Here is a 20,608-nt window from a genome sequence, read left to right as displayed (position 1 = left end):
ACATACATTTGTTGGTATTGTATTAAAACAGCGTGTCAGCGTTGGTGGTTTTTGTTTAACCTATCTTCCTCACGCTGCACTGGGTGTGTTTCTGCTTTTCAGCGTCGCTCTCATCCTTCCCAGGTGCTGCTTTGCCAGACATTTACAGGTTCTGATCTGCGTCACGTTTGTGCCGCAGCACACCTGATAACAGTGGCACGTGACTTGATTGAGTCATATGATCAGGCAGTCCCTGCTCCTCCAACACAATATGGCTTAGTAAAACAGACCTGTTGTTCCCATCCATACAGTCACGCGCTACTTATGCATTTTTTAAGATATTGTATTATAATTTTTTTTTTTTTTTTTTGGGGGGGGGGCCTTAAAATATGAGGCCCTGAGCTGCAGCCCCTAAAGCCCCTGTGTTAATCCGGCCCTCCAGTATCCCGATTAGGCATCACCGACTGCATTTCAAAAACACTGCTCAGAAAAAAAGGAAGAGAGGCCGGTGACCCCATTTCAATTCCTGTGCCTTTCCCGAGACTGAACAGAGCTTGAAAACCTCATTCTTACCCTCCAATACTACTGCTGGTAAGCAGGACCCTGTCCTATTGAAGCGATAGTGTCCAATACTACTGCTGGTAAGCAGGACCCTGTCCTATTGAAGCGATAGTGTCCAATACTACTGCTGGTAAGCAGGACCCTGTCCTATTGAAGCGATAGTGTCCGTCGAGGAAGACCCGCCCCGAGCCGATGAGGTCGCTAACGAAAGTCAAAGTCAACTACCACACGGGACAGCCTATCACGATTAGATTAGAACATTACTGTTCTCATTAGTTTCTTTAAAAATACACTTTAAAACCTCAATCTGCCTTGAACTTGTAATGATTTGTCGGGTACCCATCTGCTGAGAAAGGTTTTAGGAAAATAGTCCCGAAAACTTTCATAAAGGATCATATATAATTAGAGAAAGAAATAAAAATCATTATTAAAAAGTGTTTTTTACTTGTCAGAGATGCTTATAGTTTATTTGGACAGTGCCAGATGTGTGAATGGAGCAATACTATTGAACTTCTGTGTCTCGCTTTGTTGTTGAAAGAGGCAGTCTGAGCTCCAGCCGAGCTGACAGGCTGCGATTGGCTGGTTCTGCGATTGCAGGTACCGGACTGGTTGCTGTCGTAGTTGCAAGGCATTGATTGGCTGGTTTTGGTGGACAATAAAATACATTTGGACCAATTGTGTCTTTGTTTAGTATTTGCTGAACTGAGCTTTCATTATGAAGCAGTCATCACACGTCAGATTGATTTTTTATTTGATTCACAGATGAAGCTGCGACGTGCCAGCGGGAATCTACTGTCTGACAGTATCCGGCTGGAGCTGGAAGCTGACTGGCTTTGATGGTCCTGAATGGTTTTCTGTTCTGTTATTTTTTATTTCTTAGCAGAGACGCCCTTATCCAGGGCGACTTACAATTGTTACAAGATATCACATTATTTTTACATACAATTACATTATTTTTTACATACAATGACCCATTTATACTGCTGGGTTTTTACTGGAGCAATCTAGGTAAAGTACCTTGCTCAAGGGTACCGCAACAGTGTCCCCACTTGGGATTGAACCCACGACCCTCCGGTCAAGAGTCCAGAGCCCTAACCACTACTCCCCACTGCTGCCTCTGTTGGGCTCACAGAGTGACACACGTGTAGCGTTGAGCGGGATTCAAGGAGAGAGGAAGCAGCTGAAAATAAAAACGACTTCCGCAGAGGGAGAATGTACACAAACTGTGATCCACAGAGCACAGAAGGGAAGCACAACAAAAGGGAGTTTCACTTTCTCTGCAGCCGGAGGGTTACACAGTAAACGATTAGTTTAGGTTTTTTTTATGTCAACGTGTCTTGTCTAGTAGCGAATTCAACACATCACTCCAAAATAAAAGGCACACAACTTCTTATAAACGACACATCTAGGACAATACTAAAAATAAACTTAAATTGAATGACGCGTTTCTACTCGAGATGAACTGAAGAAGACACTGAAACAGACTTCAAAACGTGTGTCACTGCATCAGCTCGTATATATTTACAGCAGTTTTACACGTCGCTACCTCTCTAAACAGTAAGACTTGTGTGTGAATTAATGGCAGGGGCTTGTCGTCGTTGAGTTTAGCAATCGATACAGTATTTGGTGGCAGGTGCTTCTCAAATTGTAAAAAAAGAGAACTGAAAATGAAATGCAGCTGCATCATCATCACCAAGCAGTCCACAACCCGTATGAGGAAATGTGTGTCAACACGAACACGTTTGGTCCAAAAACATTCAGGAATAACAGAACAGCGCGTACATGTTATCCTCCCGTGAGGACCTGCGGTATCGTGATACCGAACACGTAAAAGGCTGCGACATTTCCATTTGTTTTTGTCCAGAAAACAGACTCTGAACTTACCCACTCTTCAAACCACCGCTCCTGCCTGTGTTTTCTCTCGCTCACTTTCAGCCCGCTGTAAGCTCCGCTCTGATTGGAAGAGCCCCAGCAAAGCCGTCTTTCATTCGCTGGCTGCCACAAAGCTGTAATGGCGAAACGCATTCTGCGTGCGTCGTCAGGGCCAGGTCGAGATCCGCGCCGTACAGAGACATGGCGGCGCTCATTCCCTACCGCCAACATGCGATTTCGTGCCGTACAGACGCAAAACAACAGCAGACCTGCCAACTCTTACGTTTTTCTTTTTGGACACCCCGGACAACTCTCGCGACCGATTTTAACCTGTTTTTTGCACCAAAAAATAGCTTTAAAGTTGACTGAGGAAAACCAAAATGCCTCACTGTCGACAGAGATGTGGAGCTGTGAAAAGTGACGCTGTGAAGCGCTGTGCATACATAAGGAAAGCCCTTCAGCTGTGTAGAAAAAAAATAACGCTGTGTAGTAAACGTATTTAAAAAAGGGGGTGCTGAGCTGTGTTTAGTTTTCTTTCTATGCAGCTGAAAGGGTTTTTTGGACGAAACGTAAAAAGCCAGCTGAGCACACTCGCTCTCCCTTGACACGTTCATTAGTCTTTAGGGGTAATTGTATGTAAAAAATAATCTGTAAAAAAAATAATGTGATTGTATGTAAAAATAACGTGATATCTTGTAACAATTGTAAGTCCCTGGATAAGGGTGACTGCTAAGAAACAAATAATAATAATAATAATAATAATAATAATAATAATAATAATAATAATAATAATAATAATAATAATAATAATAATAGGGGCATGCCTGATAGTCAAGCTGCGTTTAGCCTCGTTATTTAAACGCGTGCGGCAGGTAATAACATGGCGGTGGCTGCTGCAACACAGCTTTGTTACTGCTGTGGTGAAGCGTAGCTGAGACGAAGTGAGGAAAGTGGGTTTTTTTTGTTTCGTGATTTGAGGATCTGACGGGTTTCGTTTAGATTTTATCTGTGAGAAGGAGGCGCGGGTCACTATTTTTGTAACTTGTTTGGTCCATTTTATTTACCTGCGTCACGTTTGTGTATTATTTAACTTATTTATTTTACGCATTTAATTGTGTATGTGTGTTATTATTATTATTATTATTATTATTATTATTATTATTATTAGCGTAATAATTTCTGCACGGCATTGCCTCCAACTTTCCCAATCATGCTATTATCATACTGTATAAATCGGGACTTTTGCGAGGGGAAGTCTGCTTTAAACGGGACACTAATGTTTTCACCCCTGCACACTGCAGCCACCTGCTGGCAGTGACTGTAAATGACACTGCCACCCCACGAGACCATTCCCTCGTGGCGGGCTGCTTCTGAAACACGCGTGTAAACGAGGTGAGCTTGTTTGATTTTTGCAGGGTCTACTATAAAAAAAGATGGGTTTGCAAACGTAGTGTCCGTGGCTATAAATAGTGAGAGAATATGATTAAAACATTACAAACACGTTAATAAGTAGCGCTAGGGTGGCGTTTGGGCTTCGGGTTACACAGTTGCGTTGTCGTATCTGTTGGAATCCGGCGGCTCGGGAATGGGTAAAACGGGATTATTTTTATTTATTTATTTATTTATTTATTTATTTATTTATTTATTTAGCAGACGCCTTTATCCAAGGCGACTTACAGAGACTAGGGTGTGTGAACTATGCATCAGCTGCAGAGTCACTTACAATTACGTCTCACCCGAAAGACGGAGCACAAGGAGGTGAAGTGACTTGCACAGGGTCACACACTGAGTCAGTGGCTGAGGTGGGATTTGAACCGGGGACCTCCTGGTTACAAGACCTTTGCTTTAGCCACTGGACCACACAGCCTCCTGATGTCTGAGGGCAGCAGTGTGGCGTAGTGGTTAGGGCTCTGGACTCTTGACCAGAGGGTTGTGGGTTCAATCCCCAGTGGGGGACACTGCTGTTGAGCAAGGTACTTTAACTAAATTGCTCCAATAAAAACCCAACTGTATAAATGGAGAATTGTATGCAAGAATAATGTGAAATAATGTATAATGTCATATCTTGTAACAATTGTAAGTCGCCCTGGATAAGGGCGTCTGCTAAGAAATAAATAATAATGTCGGTATACCGTGTTACCAGCACGACGTGGTGGAGCAGTAGAGCCGGTGCAGTAGGTGCAACTGCACAGGGCCCCAGAGAGGCTCGAACGTTTAGAAAAACAGATTTAAGAGTGATTAATATCCTTCACATTTATATGTGCAGATGTTACACATTTGTATCATTGTACTTGCCGATGCATGTGCTGGTGTGGACAGTGACAGCGACCAATTCACTTGCGACTGTGCTTGTAGAATAAGCCTAGAACGGCCTTAAGCCGTCAGCATACTTTTTGGTTTTCATTTTTTTTATTTTTCTTCCTGTAGCTATAACTACGAATAAAGGATATGCATTGTTCATTAACATGTGTGTAACCCATTTTACCTCAATGGCGGATCATAGTAGGAGGCTGTGTGGTCCAGTGGTTAAAGAAAAGGGCTTGTAACCAGGAGGTCCCCGGTTCAAATCCCACCTCAGCCACTGACTCATTGTGTGACCCTGAGCAAGTCACTTAACCTCCTTGTGCTCCATCTTTCGGGTGAGACGTAGTTGTAAGTGACTCTGCAGCTGATGCATAGTTCACACACCCTAGTCTCTGTAAGTCACCTTGGATAAAGACGTCTGCTAAATAAACAAATAATAATGTGGGTAAAATACCGCGGTAATGTTAGCGTGACGTTTGATATTCGACTCAGGCTAACCCGACATGAATGAAAATGGCTGGATCTTCAACCGCAGAAGCTAGAGCGCTCAAACCAACTTTAATTTAAAGGAGACCAGTTGTGAATTGTTTTACATGTGAATCCTAAGAATAATTTCTGTAAAATAACATACCGCATATACGCACACTTAGCCTCAGCCACGCGTAAAAGAGCGTTTATCTCCCCAACCACAGCAGCTGCAGCGTTCAAACCAACTTTAAATAAGACACGTTAAAATAAGTGTCTGTTCAATCGGAAGTAAGTAATACAGTGCAGTAGTTGCATGCCTTTGTCTTATGTGAGTAGTCACCAGTTTAAGCCACTGAAATTTCAGTTTACTTAAGCTCCCTTATTTTGAAAACTAACATGCAATGGCTTTAAACGGACACACACGCACTCCGTGGACGTCCAGAAATCTCACAAAATAAAAATAAATAACAGAAAATGTGCATGCCCGGATATCAGGCAGCTTCTGGACCGTTTCTGACTGTTTTGGATCGGATTAAAGTAAGTGTGAAGCTACATTGACAAGGAACTCGAGTCGACCAGCTTTACAGCACGCTGATGGAAAAATACTTTCTTTAACAAAACACAGCGAGAAGATCTGTTTGACCTGCATTATTCAAGCACCTTTTTAAACACTTAAAAGCAGTACACTGGGTCTAGAAACAAAAATGCGAGCTGCGAACCCTCTCCATCGCTGCGCACAATTCAACACCCACAGAACCCACTGCTGCTATCTTACTGCGTGGGCGCTGCACCCCTGTCATGTGACTGAGTCCGGCGGTAAGAGCTTCGTGACGTATTAAAGGTGCGCCTGCTGGAATTTAAAAGAGACAGCGCCGTTTATCAGATGAAGAACTAGTTCATTTATTTTCATATTTATTTAAATGGCGTTGCACACCAGTTTGTAGGCGTGGGCGGTAAAAAAAAAAAAAAAAAAGTAAGTTAATTTTATTTATTTATTTTTTATTTAAGTTTAGTTGTTTACGACGCACGGAAGGCATGGCGATCATCAACAAGATCGATTCATTTTAAAATGTAACAAACTGAAATCTGCAGGGGAAATCAATGAAAAATAAGGCACGATACTTTTTTATGTGTAATGTTCTGTATGTATATTTTACAGTAGTTCACCACACGCTTGTCGCGGCTCATTTCAATACGGTATAGTGATACAGTGCATTGACTGAGGTCTTAATTAAGAGAAGGCTGTACGTGTTTAATCCGTGTGGATCACAACACCGCACCCGGGCTCGCCAGGTCCCCAAAACACCATTAACAAGAACACCTGATTTCCATTACACGAGAGCAGATGTTAAAATGTCATGCTGATTTGAACTCGGCTTTCTTAGCAGACGCCCTTATCCAGACTTACAATTGTTACAAGATATCACATTATTTATACATACAATTCCCCATTTTTACAGTTGGGTTTTTACTGGAGCAATCTAGGTAAAGTACCTTGCTCAAGGGTACAGCAGCAGTGTCCCCCACCTGGGACTGAACCCACGACCCTCCGGTCAAGAGTCCAGAGTCCTAACCACAACTCCACACTGCTGCTCTAATATGAATCTCTTTCTCAGCGCTATGTGAATATATATTTTCTTTTAGTAAAACAATAGTATTTTAGAATACATTCTTTTAAACAACCCATCAGCAAGATGTCATTTTGTCTTCGGACCGTACATTTACATTCGTTTACAAAACATGATGCTCCAGAAACCGCACTCAGACTCGACATTTGTTTGATTTATTTATTTATTTATTTAGTTTACAGTAACATTACCAACATATTTGAAGCCTTGTTACTTTTTTGAGGTACTGGAAAAATACCGATATGCCGTGCCGGGTTTACACTGATAAACGAGCCTTGCGTACACGGACTGTACATTAACAATTGCAAAAAAAAAAAAAAAAAAAACACAGAAAATTGTTAGATAAGGCCGTCACCTGACCCATGTTCTGACAAAGCTTTCCAACACACACACACACACACACACACACACACACACACACACACACACACACACACACACACACACACACACACACACACACACACACACACACACACACACACACACACAGCTTCACTGGTACAGCAGGTGGGTTCACTTCACACAACACGTGCAGGGCAGGTCTAAAACCAGAACCACCATGGCTGTTTTCATGTTGTCTCAGAATTATATATGAATTGGAAAAGCTAATTAATGGTTGGAATAGTAAGACATTTTTTCTTGCATTTTTTATTTTGGTTTTGTTTATGAAGGATACAAAAACATGTGTTTGATAAGCTGGGAAAGAAATGTGATTTATGTCATAGTAATGTACGGAACCCCTGAAGGTCCATGGTGTAGAAATTCAAATGGGAGGCTACTATGTCGAGCGAATGACTTACTGAAGTCATGCACGAGATAGCGACCTCCCTTTTTAATTTACACCATGTCCCTTTAGGGCTTCCGTAGTAATGAGATCATTGAAAGGAGACAATATGTTACACAAGCATTTTCCAATGGATCAGTTATTAACTTTGTAGGTCTTTCTTTTCCATTCATGACAGCGACTGTTCTAAAGGAGATTTGTTAGGCTGTTTCACTTTTGAATCCTCTCAACCCAGTGGTGACGACACAAGGTGTGTGAAGTGAACCCACCTGCTGTACCGGTTAAGCAGTGTGTGCTGGAGAAAACGTACCCCTCCAAATCAAGACTCTGCCAGCTGCTCTTACCTACAGCACTATTGCACCGTTAATATATATAGAGAGAGAGAGAGGGATTTTCTTTATAAATGTTTGAATTAACTTTCAAATGTATTCAGCCTGAAAATGAGCCGTTATATTTAAATAAAACATAAAATCTGGTTTAATTACTATATATATATATATATATATATATATATATATATATATATATATATATATATATATATATATATATAAATATAAATTATTAGTACACATAGATATATGTGTGTGTGTGTACGGATTTATGCATAACAGAGTAATATTGTATTGAAAAATCCGAACCTACTTTGAATACATCTCAATTCATTTTGTCTCATACAGGCACACTGTTTTGACGTGTAGTAACAACTTTATTAATATACTTTGACAGGGGGGCAGCATTTGGCCTGACACTGTGTGTGAGAAGAGAGAGTGACAGAAGGAGATGTGTAAAATAAAGGCTTTTTTTTACTTGAGAGACAGAACAAACAATGAGGGGGCTACACCCCTCTCTTTGTCCGGGATTGCATCATTGCATATAACACGTTTTAATCATTTTGCGTGTCAGATAAGCGGAGCTGTGTGCTGGATGTATTTTCCCCTCTAAAAAGACAACAAGCCAGTGAAGTTGTCGTGATATATTTTCTTAAAACCTGCATACGCTGGAGCATCTTGTATGTAAACGGGGACTGGGATTGTTCGACACAGGCATGCTGTGACTGCCACTGTCTTCCCTGGTCGGCGCTCTCGGGGGACGGGGGTGTAAAAGAATCCTTTATTTAACTTATTTTGTTTCCTAAAAGTAACTTTTACTACTAAAATGATGACAGCATGCTCCGTGCTAGTGGAGTCCTGGAGTGAGCGCATGCAACCATTTATTGTTTTAGTAAAAAACAAGTTTGCTTCAGTGATTTTGTTCTGTTATTTACAATAGTTAATACACCACAGTAAACACAATATCATAATTCCGAAGTGTTCTTTTTCATTACCACACTCTGAAAGCTAAGTTTAGTGAATGGCAGTTTAATTCCCTACATGTATTTCTTTCTCAGGAGGACTCTTCCTAATTACAGTCCCTAGCATTTATATGCATTCTGCTGTCCCTGGTATTGAGATATTATCAGTTTGTTATGTAACTGCAGGGCTTGAATTTCATTTCTTGAATTTTATAGGGCAGCAGTGTGGAGTAGTGGTTAGGGTTCTGGACTCTTGACCGGAGGGTTGTGGGGTCACTCCCAGGTGGGGGACACTGCTGCTGTACCCTTGAGCAAGGTACTTTACCTATATTGCTCCAGTAAAAACCCAACTGGGTAATTGTATGTAAAAATAATGTGGTATCTTGTAACAATTGTAAGTCGCCTGGATAAGGGCGTCTGCTAAGAAATAAATAATAATAATAATAATAATAATAATAATAATAATAATTTCTGTGTGCTGGGGGGATTTCCCCCCTATGCTGCAGCCAATGGGGGGGGGGACTTTGCATATAAAAAACAATATATATTTTACTGCATCATCATGCACTCTGGTGTTGCTTTAAAACAAGCTGCTTTCAGGAGACCTCACAGCTGTTCATCACTGTGACACAGAGCACTCTCCATTGCTTTTGCTGTTGCCTGTACTGCATGCATGTAACATATCAAATGAAAGGCCACAAAATGCCCTTTCATATTATGTAAGTTGCAACAGGATCAGGCATATGTGGTAGAGATGAGAATATATGTAAAAAAAAACCTTTTCCAAAAAAATCAGGTTTTGTCACTGCTATATATATATGTAATATATATTGTAAGCATAAATGGCTAAAAAAAAAATCACCATTGAGCCTCAATATGAAATGAACATGTGGGGGGGAGCTGAACTGCTAAGCTTTCCAACGATACCGCCCCTTTCAGTCTAGCTGCTACAATGACGGAGCAATAGACTCAAAACGAAAGCTGTGAACTCTGTCACATGATGAGAGGCTTAACTTCAGGTGATCGTAGTTCCAGCTCGGAGTACCGCGTACACACACTGAATACGTCTTTGGAAAGCCCCAAGTCTGTACTTTTAAACAAGCCAGGTAGGTGGCTTTTACTGTGCCTGAGTAATATGTGTGTAACCTTCGGTGCCCTGGCGCCCCAAAATGAATGGGGCTGAGTTAAGAGTTAAAGCAAGTGTCACCTCTTGCAAAACAACACCTAGATAGACTTAATATCGTCTTTTTATTTTGGTCAAAACTGTTTACTTACTGCAGTGTACAGAGTTTCTATAATCCTTAAAGATAGCGTCCGAGAATCACGTATGAGAGATTAAAGTCTCGCGGCACTTAAAATATCCAGCACTACTTTTATTTATTTATTTATTTTAACCAGAACTACTCAGGATGCGACTCGTAGTGCTTTCATCACTGACACCCACTTCCTTAGACATTGTTGTAGCGTTTCAGGCATTCTGAATTCGGTGAAACAAATATTAGATTGCAAAAAATAAATTTGAAATAAGTAATATGTAGAAAGGCTAAATAGTGTAAACTTTTTCAACAGTTAATCCTATAGTATTGTAAACTTCCTACAAGAAATTCTATTTCTCTTCCATAATAAAGCCACCCCTGCTATTAAGGCCACATTTCATTGGTTGCTTGAATGGCCTCCATAGCCCTGTATTTAAATGAAAACATAAACCGTTTTTTTTTTTGTCTTCGGCAGCTACTAAACAGAATCCTGTGTGCTGCCATGGACCATGTGAAGATGGAATCTTTCCTGATTAAAGAGGAGTTCCCTGACCTTGTACTTGTCCCCATTAGAGTGGAGTTCTCTGGGCTGCCTTCCCTCCCCATTAAACAGGAGCTCTGTGAGTTGCAATGTGACAGCAGTCAGCCAGTCTCTGAGATTAAAGCTGAGCATAATGAATTGGAGATCCCCCAGACAAAATTGGAGATTCCCCAGACAGAATTGGAGATCCCCCAGATAGAATTGGAGATCCCTCGGACAAAGCACCCGGAGAACATTGTAGATCTGTTGTTAAAGACTCCCTTCGGAACGTTGGAATATACAGAGAAGGTTCGCATAAAATCTGAAGGCAGGCCTCGCCCTCAAATAAACTCCGTCCAAGATGATGCTGGAAGGAGCCGGTCATTTCGGTGTCAGTGGTATGACAAAGTGGACTGGCTGACCGGGAGTGCTGTGACAAACTGCCTGTACTGTTGGCCCTGTTTACTCTTCAATGTCTCGAATAGTTTCGTTACCTGGACCAAATCCGGATATAATGATTTTAAAAACATGGACCGATCAGTGAAACGACACTCCAAATCCAAAGAGCACGTCAGTGCCGAGGTGAAATTGAAACTGCTGGGACAAAGTCGCTTTGAGCACGTTGTGGACGAAGGCGCGCGAATTCAAGTAGCGAAGCATAACGAGACCGTGAGAAGGAACAGGGCTATTCTGAAACGTCTGATTGATGCAACAACTTACCTGGGTCGCCAGGAGCTGGCATTCAGAGGGCAGGACCACACGGCGGACTCGTTAAACAAGGGGAACTACGGGGAGCTGACGGAGGTGATCGCGCACTACGATGAATTGCTTGCCACTCACATCGAGCAATCTGCCGTCTTCACTGGAATGTCGGAACCCATTCAGAACGATCTGATTTCTTCCATCTCGTTGTCCGTGCTGGAGGAGATCAAAAAGGAAATCAATGCTGCTCCTTTTTTTGCGTGGCAGGTGGACGAAATGACCGACATTAGCTGTCGTTCCCAGCTTTCTATAATCGTGCGGTATGTGGACGAAATAGGATTGCCACAAGAGCGTTTCCTGGGATTATTTGACTCGACCGGTGTGAGAGACGGGCAGTCAGTGTTCAAGCTTGTCAGCACAGCCATGTCCGAGTTCGATTACAAGGAGAAACTGGTCGCACAGGCGTACGATGGAGCTACGGTGATGCCTTCTGAATTAAACCGGCTACAAGCCAAAGTTAGAGAGGTGGCTCCCAGCGCTGTCTTTACACACTGCTGCGCGCATCATCTCAACCTCGTATTAAGCCAAGGGGCAAAATTAATTACGCTGGCTCGGGTATTCTTTGCAACACTAGAAGGGTTTTCTTCGTTTTTTTCAAAGTCCCCCAAAAGGGTAGCTTTGTTGGAAGAAACCGGTTGTGCTGCGACTCGCTGGAACTTCACTTCAAGGATCGTCGGGACTGTTGCCAGTAACTATGCCAAACTGCTTGAGACGTTCTCGCGCGTTGTCAGCTCTGAGGGAATGGATGATGACACCGTCGGAGCGGCCAGCGGGTTCATTCGTACCCTCGAAGATTTCGACTTCGTCTTCATGCTTTTCACGTTCAACCAAGTTTTCTCCGACACGGATGCAGCATACGATATTATTCAGCAGAAAGCGATGGATGTCACCTTCTGCAAAAACAGAATCGAGAACCTGCTTCGTTCCACAGAGGAGAAAAGGTCAGAAGAAGCGTTTAATAAAATCTATGAAGAAGCAGCCAGCTTGACAGAAGACCCAGCTGACAGACACCTGAGAAAGAGACACCGACAGGAGAGTGTGAGCCGAGATTCAAAGCAGCACTACCGCATGCTGTATCATTCCGTTTTGAACAATTTACTGCTTCAGATCCATCATCGATACTCAAGCCTGGAGGAGACGCGATTTCTTGAGCTGTTGAATCCCGAGAAATTTGCCACAATGAGGTCCACGTTCCCAGATGAAGCGTTGGGGTGCCTGAATAAGGGATACGGGAGATTTTTTGAAATGGACCGTTTGAAAACGGAGCTGCAAGTTTTCTATTGGGACAGGGAGCTGCACGGTGCCAGCAGCAGCATTTCAGATCTGCTGCAGTCCTTCAAGCGCAATGGTCTTGACCGCGCCATGCACCAGCTGTACAAGCTCATGTGTTTAGTAGCAACAGTTGGAGCAACGTCATGCGGTGTGGACAGAACCTTCTCCTGTCTCGAAAGGCTAAAGAGCTATGCCAGGAACACAATGGGACAAGAACGCTTTAAAAACCTGGCGGTTTTATCTATTGAGAAGGGCATCGTGAAGGCGCTGGAAAAGAATCCTTGCTGGTACGATGGAGTCATTGACCATTTCGCAACGCGGAGAGAGAGAAGGGCAGACTTTATCTACAAGTAAAGGTAAGAGAACTTTTTTCAATCAACAGCTTCAGTATTCTTTGGTTTTAAACATGTCCTTGCTGTTAAATTATGGTTTATGGTAGCTTGTCTATTTAGCACTCAGTCATAACATTCATTGTAAAGCTGGGTGAAGCCACATTGTGCTTGGAACTTGGTTTCATGCCACTGCATGGCACATCAGGGCAGGCTTGGGGTTTGATCCAGCAAAGTTGCCTCAAACTGGGTCTCCTGGAGCCAGGTTTCAAGCCACTGTTCCTGGAAAAGTGGCTGTGCTCCTTCAGCTTTAAAGTCTTTTCAGCAGTCTTAAATTGTATGAAACCATGATTTCATGATCGCCCAGGTTTGATTTAGGGGAGTATTTATTCAGCTGGAGTATCCTATGTAACTGGATACAATCACGAATGTGTAGGTTTATTGAAAGAGAACTTACGTCACTTAGGGCTGTGTTCGAAGGTTCATTCGCTAGCCAGGTAGTTCCAAACCGTCACAGGTTAGTCAGGATGCATTCGCCTAGTGCCAGATGTTGTCTTTCTTTCTTTCTTTCTTTCTTTCTTTCTTTCTTTCTTTCTTTCTTTGTTCACAGAAAGCATTGAATACTGTATAAATCACTAGGGGTGTGAGATTAATACAGATATACCGGTATATTGTGATATCCATTAAGCAATACAATAATTGGTGTTTGAACAACAATACTGGTATTTTTTGTTCAACTGAATCAAGGAAATGTCTCGCGAGATAATCACTTCCTGCGAGAACTCGTAATGCGAGCAATTCTGACACGAGAAAATATGGCAGAAGCACAGAGATTCTGAGCTGCTTAAATTCTGCAAAGCAAAGTCACGTGTCTGGAATAATTTCAACCCTCTGCCAAGTCAGATTTCATTTCGCGATTCAGAGTGAGCAGAGGAAAAACGCAAACATATCTGTGCGTTTCTTCTTGGTATTTAATCGTAATGTTGATACTTCTCTTGCTTTCGTTATTTATCGTCTCTGGATGCTTTTCATTACATTGATCTAGGAGGCTGTGTGGTCCAGTGGTTAAAGAAACGAGCTTGTAACCAGAAGGTCCCCGGTTCAAATCCCACCTCAGCCACTGACTCATTGTGTGACCCTGAGCAAGTCACTTAACCTCCTTGTGCTCCGTCTTTCGGGTGAGACGTAGTTGTAAGTGACTCTGCAGCTGATGCATAGTTCACACACCCTAGTCTCTGTAAGTCGCCTTGGATAAAGGCGTCTGCTAAATAAACAAATAATAATAATCTGTGCCTAAATACATAACCTTTACCGTTAAAAAAAGTGGTTAATTACTATCTCATATATAAAATTAAACCATAGATATGTGTGTGTGCGTGTTTACGCATAACTCAGTTATTATTTGTAATATTATTTTGAAAAACCAGAACCTAATTTGAATACATTAACTCATTGTGTCTCATACAGACACAGCGATAGTGCTGCGGGGCCTGCAGTGATTGGATACCCCGTGGCACCAGGCTGGTCACATGGAGGAGTTTGACAGTACAAAGAGGACGCAGTTACGCGAGTACGGCCCCTTACGCTGAAACGTCTTCCTGAATCCAGACCCTGTTGTTTTGTTTTTTAGTGAAAGAGGACTGAGGAGCAAGGGAGCTGTCACCACAGAGCCAGCATCGCCACCCAGAGCACTACTCACCCATTCACAGCGTCTCCAGGATAAAGGGACACTGAGCACTTTTTCGTGCACCCAAGGATTATAAAAAGAAGCCTTGTTTGTTTTGGGACTGTGACCCACTGTCTGCTCCCCCGATACCATAGTTGGTAGAGGGGCGGTATTATTATTATACCAAATACAATTATTTCTCATAATAAATACAAACTGTTTTGGGAACATTACGTCTGGACATCGCATTATTTCCCACCCCACACAGCCACATCGCTACAAGATCCTAACTGGGATGACACTAACATCCAGTCTGTGTTTGGGAATGTGAAACTGTTCAGCAGCCGAGATTTGAATTTGTTATTTTGTAAAACAAGTTAGCAATAACAAGACATGTTACAAGAAATGTAATTTCTTCAGCCAGTCTTGATTACCGTGATAATTTACAGCGATAATCAAACAGAAAATTGCACTGTCGTAAAACACTACAGTATGTATGAGTATCGCAAGCAGCATCTATTCAGTGTACGTGTTTTATTTAAATTATAAAAACATGATTACTGTTCTGTATAACTTATTTGTAAACTACATGAGCTTGTTTTATTCCATGTTGTAAGATAATAGGATTTTTAAATCAAATAAACTAGTAGCTATGGTAAATTATGCAAATGAGTGCAAGCGAAGGTTCGAACCTTTAGTCAAAAAGTGCCCTTCATTACAGGCCTACAGTTCTGTGCATTTTGCACATTTTAAGGATGTCATTATTAATATGAATAAACATTTAAGTGTTTTCCCCCTACGGAAAGATAATTCCATACTTCTAATCCGAAGAGGCTGTCAGGGACGCACCGTACAAATACAGAGCAGCGTTTTGAAATAAAGAAATCTGAAAAGATGCCTTTACACACGAGGTTGTGAAATGCAAATACTAGTCAATAGATCTATTGCACAAGGCATATAGTAACTTGTTTTATGATGTGGAAATGGAGTGGAGAAATAATTTTAAAACGAGGGGCTTCTTTTTTAAATGTTCAAATATTACTACTCGTAAACACTCATAATGGTCAGGGTTTTCAGTTTAGAGTTTTTAAAATGGTGCATTCTGGCACATTCGTGCATGATTGTAATGTCTGACAAAGCATTTCATAGTGCAGAGGCTTTATTTCAGCACTGCAAGCATCAAGGCCCCTGCAATACAAGGCTGATAAAAGAACTGAAGGATCACTGAAATAGTCGGATTCAGATCCTGTGTGTGATTCCTCATCCGAATGGATGCCCAGCTTCTGTGCAGCAACACTAACTTCTACTACTGTTCTGTCCTCTCGCCCTCGTCCTCTGCCCTCTCTCCGCCACTGCTCCTCTAACCCCTCTAACCTCATCCCTCTGCCTCTCCCCCCCTCCCGCACACTCTCTGGTGCACTCTGGAACTGTCACTCTTCTGCTAACAAAGCTGATTTCATCTCTGCCTTTGCCTCCCACCTCTCGCTCGATTTCCTTGCTCTCACTGAAACCTGGCTGTCCCCTCATAACACTGTAGCTCCTGCTGCCCTGTCCTCTCTCTATGTGCTGTCCCATACCCCGCGTCTCACTGGACGGGGAGGTGGGACGGGTCTTCTCCTCTCTCCCTCCTTACTCTTTTCTGTCCCCTCCGATCTCACCTCCCTCTCTGTCACTACCTTTGAATTTCATGCAGTCCAACTAACCTCTCCCTGTCAACTCCTGCTCATTGTTCTGTACCGTCCCCCTGGACCTCTCGCTCACTTTCTAGATGAACTCGACTATCTACTCTCCTCCGTCCTCTCTGTCTACCCCAACTGTCCTGTTAGGTGACTTCAATATCCATCTCTACAACCCCAGCCACTCTGCCAGATTCCTCCCTCTCCTTCATTCCTTCGACTTCTGTCTCTCCCCATCCCCCCCTACCCACAAAGCTGGCCGTCAACTGGACCTCACCTTCTCCAGGGCCTGCTGCCCCTCCACCCTCTCTGTCACCCCCTGGACCTCTGATCACTTTCATCTCTTTTTCTCTGTCTCTCCCCTCTCTCCCTGCTCCTCCTACCCCCACTGTCACCTCTCGTCGTAACCTCCGCACTCTCTCCCCCTCTGTCCTTGCCTCCACTGCTCTCTCTCACCTCCCTCCTATCGACTCCTTCTCCCAACTCTCCGTAGACTCTGCTACCTCCACCCTCTTCTCCTCCCTCCCCTCCTCCCTCGACTCCCTCTGTCCCCTCACCTCCTGACCTGCTCTCCCCTCCCCTCCCCTCCCTTCCCCAACCCTGGCTCTCCTCTGTGCTCCGCTCAGCAAGAACCACACTGCAATCTGCTGAAAAGAAATGGAAGAGAACCAAACTTCCTGCTGCCCTAGACCTCTACCGCTCCCTCTGCTAAATGTGCTTATTTCCAATCTGTAATCCAAGCCTCCACTAACAACCCACGTAAACTATTCTCTACCTTCTCCTCCCTCCTAAACCCCCCCTCCTCCTCTATCTCCTCTGATGACTTTGCCTCTGTCTTCTCTTCTAAAATCTCAGATCTCCGCAAACTCATTATTATTATTATTATTATTATTATTATTATTATTATTATTATTATTATTATTATTATTATTATTATTATTATTATTTATTCAATTTATTATTACGAAATACAAGATACCTTTGACACCAGTCGGTACTGGAGTCTTTGGTAAGGTCAGGATAGGGTTCTCTGGTTTGCATTGTTAAACTACAGTGTTTTTTTTCTTTTACTATTTCTGTTAACAGTACAGTATAAATGCATTTTGTTCAGAAGCAACTTCAGCTCTACAGAATACATCTTGTTTTGTTCATTCAGTTCATATTCCAATAGCCTAAATCTTAACTCCCAGTGTGTTCTATACCTCCAACATTAACAATATTATCATCCATGTATTTAAATATCTAGAGTTATTTGAGATAGAAGCAGAATAAATAAATAACTATCAACAATTAATAAATAGATGGGTCGCCTTGGATAAAGCAGCAGCTAAATAAATAATAATACAAGATTATTATTTGTTTTGTTAATTTAGCAGACTCCTTCATCCAAAGCGACTTACAGAGACTAGGGTGTGTGAACTATGCATCAGCTGCAGAGTCACTTACAACTACATCTCACCTGAAAGACGGAGCACAAGGAGGTTAAGTGACTTGCTCAGGGTCACACAATGAGTCAGTGGCTGAGGTGGGATTTGAACCGGGAACCTCCTGATTACAAACCCTTTTCTTTAACCACTGGACCACACAGCCTCCTACAGTAATAATCTGCAGCTAAATTGAGGAATACTAAGTTTATGAATAGCGCCAGTATCAAAAGAGAACATGTTTGTCCTCAAGTTCTTTCAAATGCAGACTGTGCTTACATTCCAGTTTGTTTATAGTTTCCAAAGGTAGTTTTTAGTGGTCCCAAAGTTTTGCACGCTACTCTGTATAACGTGTGTGATTTAAAGCAGTGGAGGTGTATTTAAGTTGAGTGAAAGAATATTTTGCATCAGAGTACCTTTTTTCAAAAACTCTCACACTCTCCCCCCTCGCTGTAATACACTTTGATGACATTGGTGTCCCTACTCCCTAGTAAGTGCCACACACTTCAAAACAAATTGAAAACCCTGGTAACAGCCTTTTAGAATGTCAAAAAGGACTTTTACAAGAGGAAAATCCTCAGTTAAAAGGCTTGGAAATTAAAAACTAACACTAAAGGTGTAAGTAATACAGAGAAACAAAAAAAATGTTTTTGCTTAGAGCAGAAAAAGGAAAAATAAAGTTTTTTTTTTTACTTATACAACCCTTTTTAAAAGTTAATACTATTTTTCAATACAGTTCAACAAAACATGACTCTTACTCCAATGCACACACCGAATGTAAAAAATACATATAAGCCTGTAGATTTACGGTTTGTGTTGTTCACCTTGCCTGCGGTGTACACGAGTTCATTTAAATAAACCGAATTACATTTTTTAAAACGGTAAAAACTGAAATCAGAAAATAATAAAACCATTTTCATAGGGCCCTAACTGGTAATGTTAATTTGCGATGTTAAAGCTGAAAATCATGTTTGAAAGCACGTTCAAAATCTCAATTTCTGTAATGCTAATAATACAGAATACAGAAAAAAATAAACAGTACTTTGTTTAAATTTCCGATGTTATTGCAAACGTTATCCCTTTACAAGAGATTGCTGATGACCTTAGAAAAAAAAAAGATACATTTTTCACTGCAGCAGTTGGTGCTGTTTCTGTTTAGGAATGCAGAGTGTATCTGATGTTTTTTTGGAAAACATATTTCCAATTTGAGATTGTACGTTTTACTGAGAACATAATTCTATAGCAATTTGTTACAAGTTTTAAAAGTTCTTTCAAAAAACCCAAATCAATTCCTAATTAAAAGGATTTTGTCTGTTTCTTTTTTACTTCAATTTATGTTTATTTATTTATTGTGAGGTTCATCTATAACTCTCTATATAAATACGTGCACCTTTATACAGTTTACAGGTGTTTACAAACCCGCCTAGACTGACACCAATCAGGTGGTTCCTAGTGTTTATTTTAGCCTCTGATCGCTGACTCACACATCACTGTAGGAAAAAACAAATTCACATAGATCAACTATTTTATCCTACCAACTAACATAATGAAACTGGAACCACCGACCAAGTGTGCTTTGTAAGAACATCTCGATGCTCGATCCCGAGTGCAATAACGGCAAGACAGCTTTTGTTTATTTTTTGGACATGCCAGGCACATTAGGCAGCAGAGAAGGGGTTAACTTGCATCTATTGTTAAACTTCTTCAACATCAGATGTCACTGAGTTTAAAGTTGTCTGGTGCATATTCTGCCTTAAAAGGTATTCAGCCTGTCGCAAAGCAGAACATGAAGGTTCAGCTGTAAGTCACTGGCAGTGAAGTACAGTTTCAGTATTTTAGTTAAAGGACAACTGTTGAATATGGTTAAGTGTGGTCAGCTTGATGACATGCTTTAATGTTGTACTAGAAATTGTGTATGTTGCTTTTTGTTTTATTAAAAAGTGGTTAAATACAGGGCACAGGTGGCCATCCCCAAATTGGCAATCAATGAACCAATTTCGAAACAGCCACATATTCCACACTTACCATTATCAGGGTGGGGACTAACCCCAGCCCTGCCTTATTTAACATAAACTCAAATTTCACTCAACTTTATTTATTGACTGTTAAATTTAAACTTGCAGAAAATAATCTGGCCTATATTAAGTTTAGCCTAGCAAAAACAGAAAAACAATAATTTACAAATAACAGCCCGCTCCACCACACATGAATTCAAATCAAGTTCAACAGCCCGTCACTGCAGAGGACAGCCAGTGCTGATGAAGCCCCTTATTCCAGCAGTCTCCTCTTGCTCTTCAATGCACTGTATTGATGACAGGTTTATCCACCCCCATCCCCGTGTGTGACACTGCAATACAGCAGTGTGTGTGACAACCTGTCCTGGGAATCCTGCAGAGCTGCACTGCGCTCCCCTCCCAGTCTAAACTCAGCTCTTACACTGGGAATGTGCTGCTTACACTGGAATGCACTCACTGCCTGGAGTTGTATTGATTTCCATTGAAAGAGTCTGTATCTATTGTTGATATCTCAACTCCTCGACTCGCTTGCTGCAGTTGCATTGGTTTCAATAGCTCAGCTCTGTTAGGATGGCCTGGGTCAATGCTGTTAAATTAGGAGCAGTGGACACACGTGACACATAGGTTGCAATCCTCAGAACATTTATTTTCAGGAACAAAACAACAACAAAAAACTTTCTTTATTGTGTCAAAAACTATTTACAAGTAAACAGACAAAGAAAACTCCTGCACTAAAAAAATCTATCTGGCATGACAATCACCGTGTCAGTGCAGAGACGCACATTTCAAATATAA

General features: G+C 41.7%; 2 protein-coding genes across 2 annotated transcripts in view; one reads left to right on the top strand and one right to left on the bottom strand.

Moving 5' to 3' along the window:
* LOC131707011 (death domain-associated protein 6-like) overlaps window positions 1-2,563 on the bottom strand; it is a 30,209-nt gene extending 27,646 nt beyond the window's left edge. Inside the window, exon 1 of the mRNA XM_059009019.1 lies at window positions 2,425-2,563. The gene's annotated coding sequence lies outside the window, so the exon portion shown is untranslated. The remainder of the gene's footprint in view (window positions 1-2,424) is intronic.
* A 1,132-nt stretch (window positions 2,564-3,695) lies between these two features.
* Window positions 3,696-15,755, top strand: LOC131707124 (zinc finger MYM-type protein 1-like). Its single transcript, XM_059009316.1, has 3 exons — window positions 3,696-3,804; window positions 10,625-13,059; window positions 14,663-15,755. Exon 2 carries the CDS (start codon window positions 10,652-10,654, stop codon window positions 13,055-13,057), a length of 2,406 nt encoding a protein of 801 aa, XP_058865299.1. The 5' UTR covers window positions 3,696-3,804; window positions 10,625-10,651; the 3' UTR covers window positions 13,058-13,059; window positions 14,663-15,755.
* Window positions 15,756-20,608: the final 4,853 nt, after the last annotated feature.

The sequence above is a fragment of the Acipenser ruthenus genome, chromosome 38 (genome assembly GCF_902713425.1).
Source record: "Acipenser ruthenus chromosome 38, fAciRut3.2 maternal haplotype, whole genome shotgun sequence".
Classification (NCBI taxonomy): domain Eukaryota; kingdom Metazoa; phylum Chordata; class Actinopteri; order Acipenseriformes; family Acipenseridae; genus Acipenser; species Acipenser ruthenus.
Note: the sequence above shows the minus strand (reverse complement) of the source record. Positions and strands in the feature narration are given on the sequence as shown.

Bases quoted from the DNA above. Each gene is read 5' to 3' on its own strand.
- LOC131707124 (XM_059009316.1), top strand. From the start codon at position 10,652: ATGGACCATGTGAAGATGGAATCTTTCCTGATTAAAGAGGAGTTCCCT.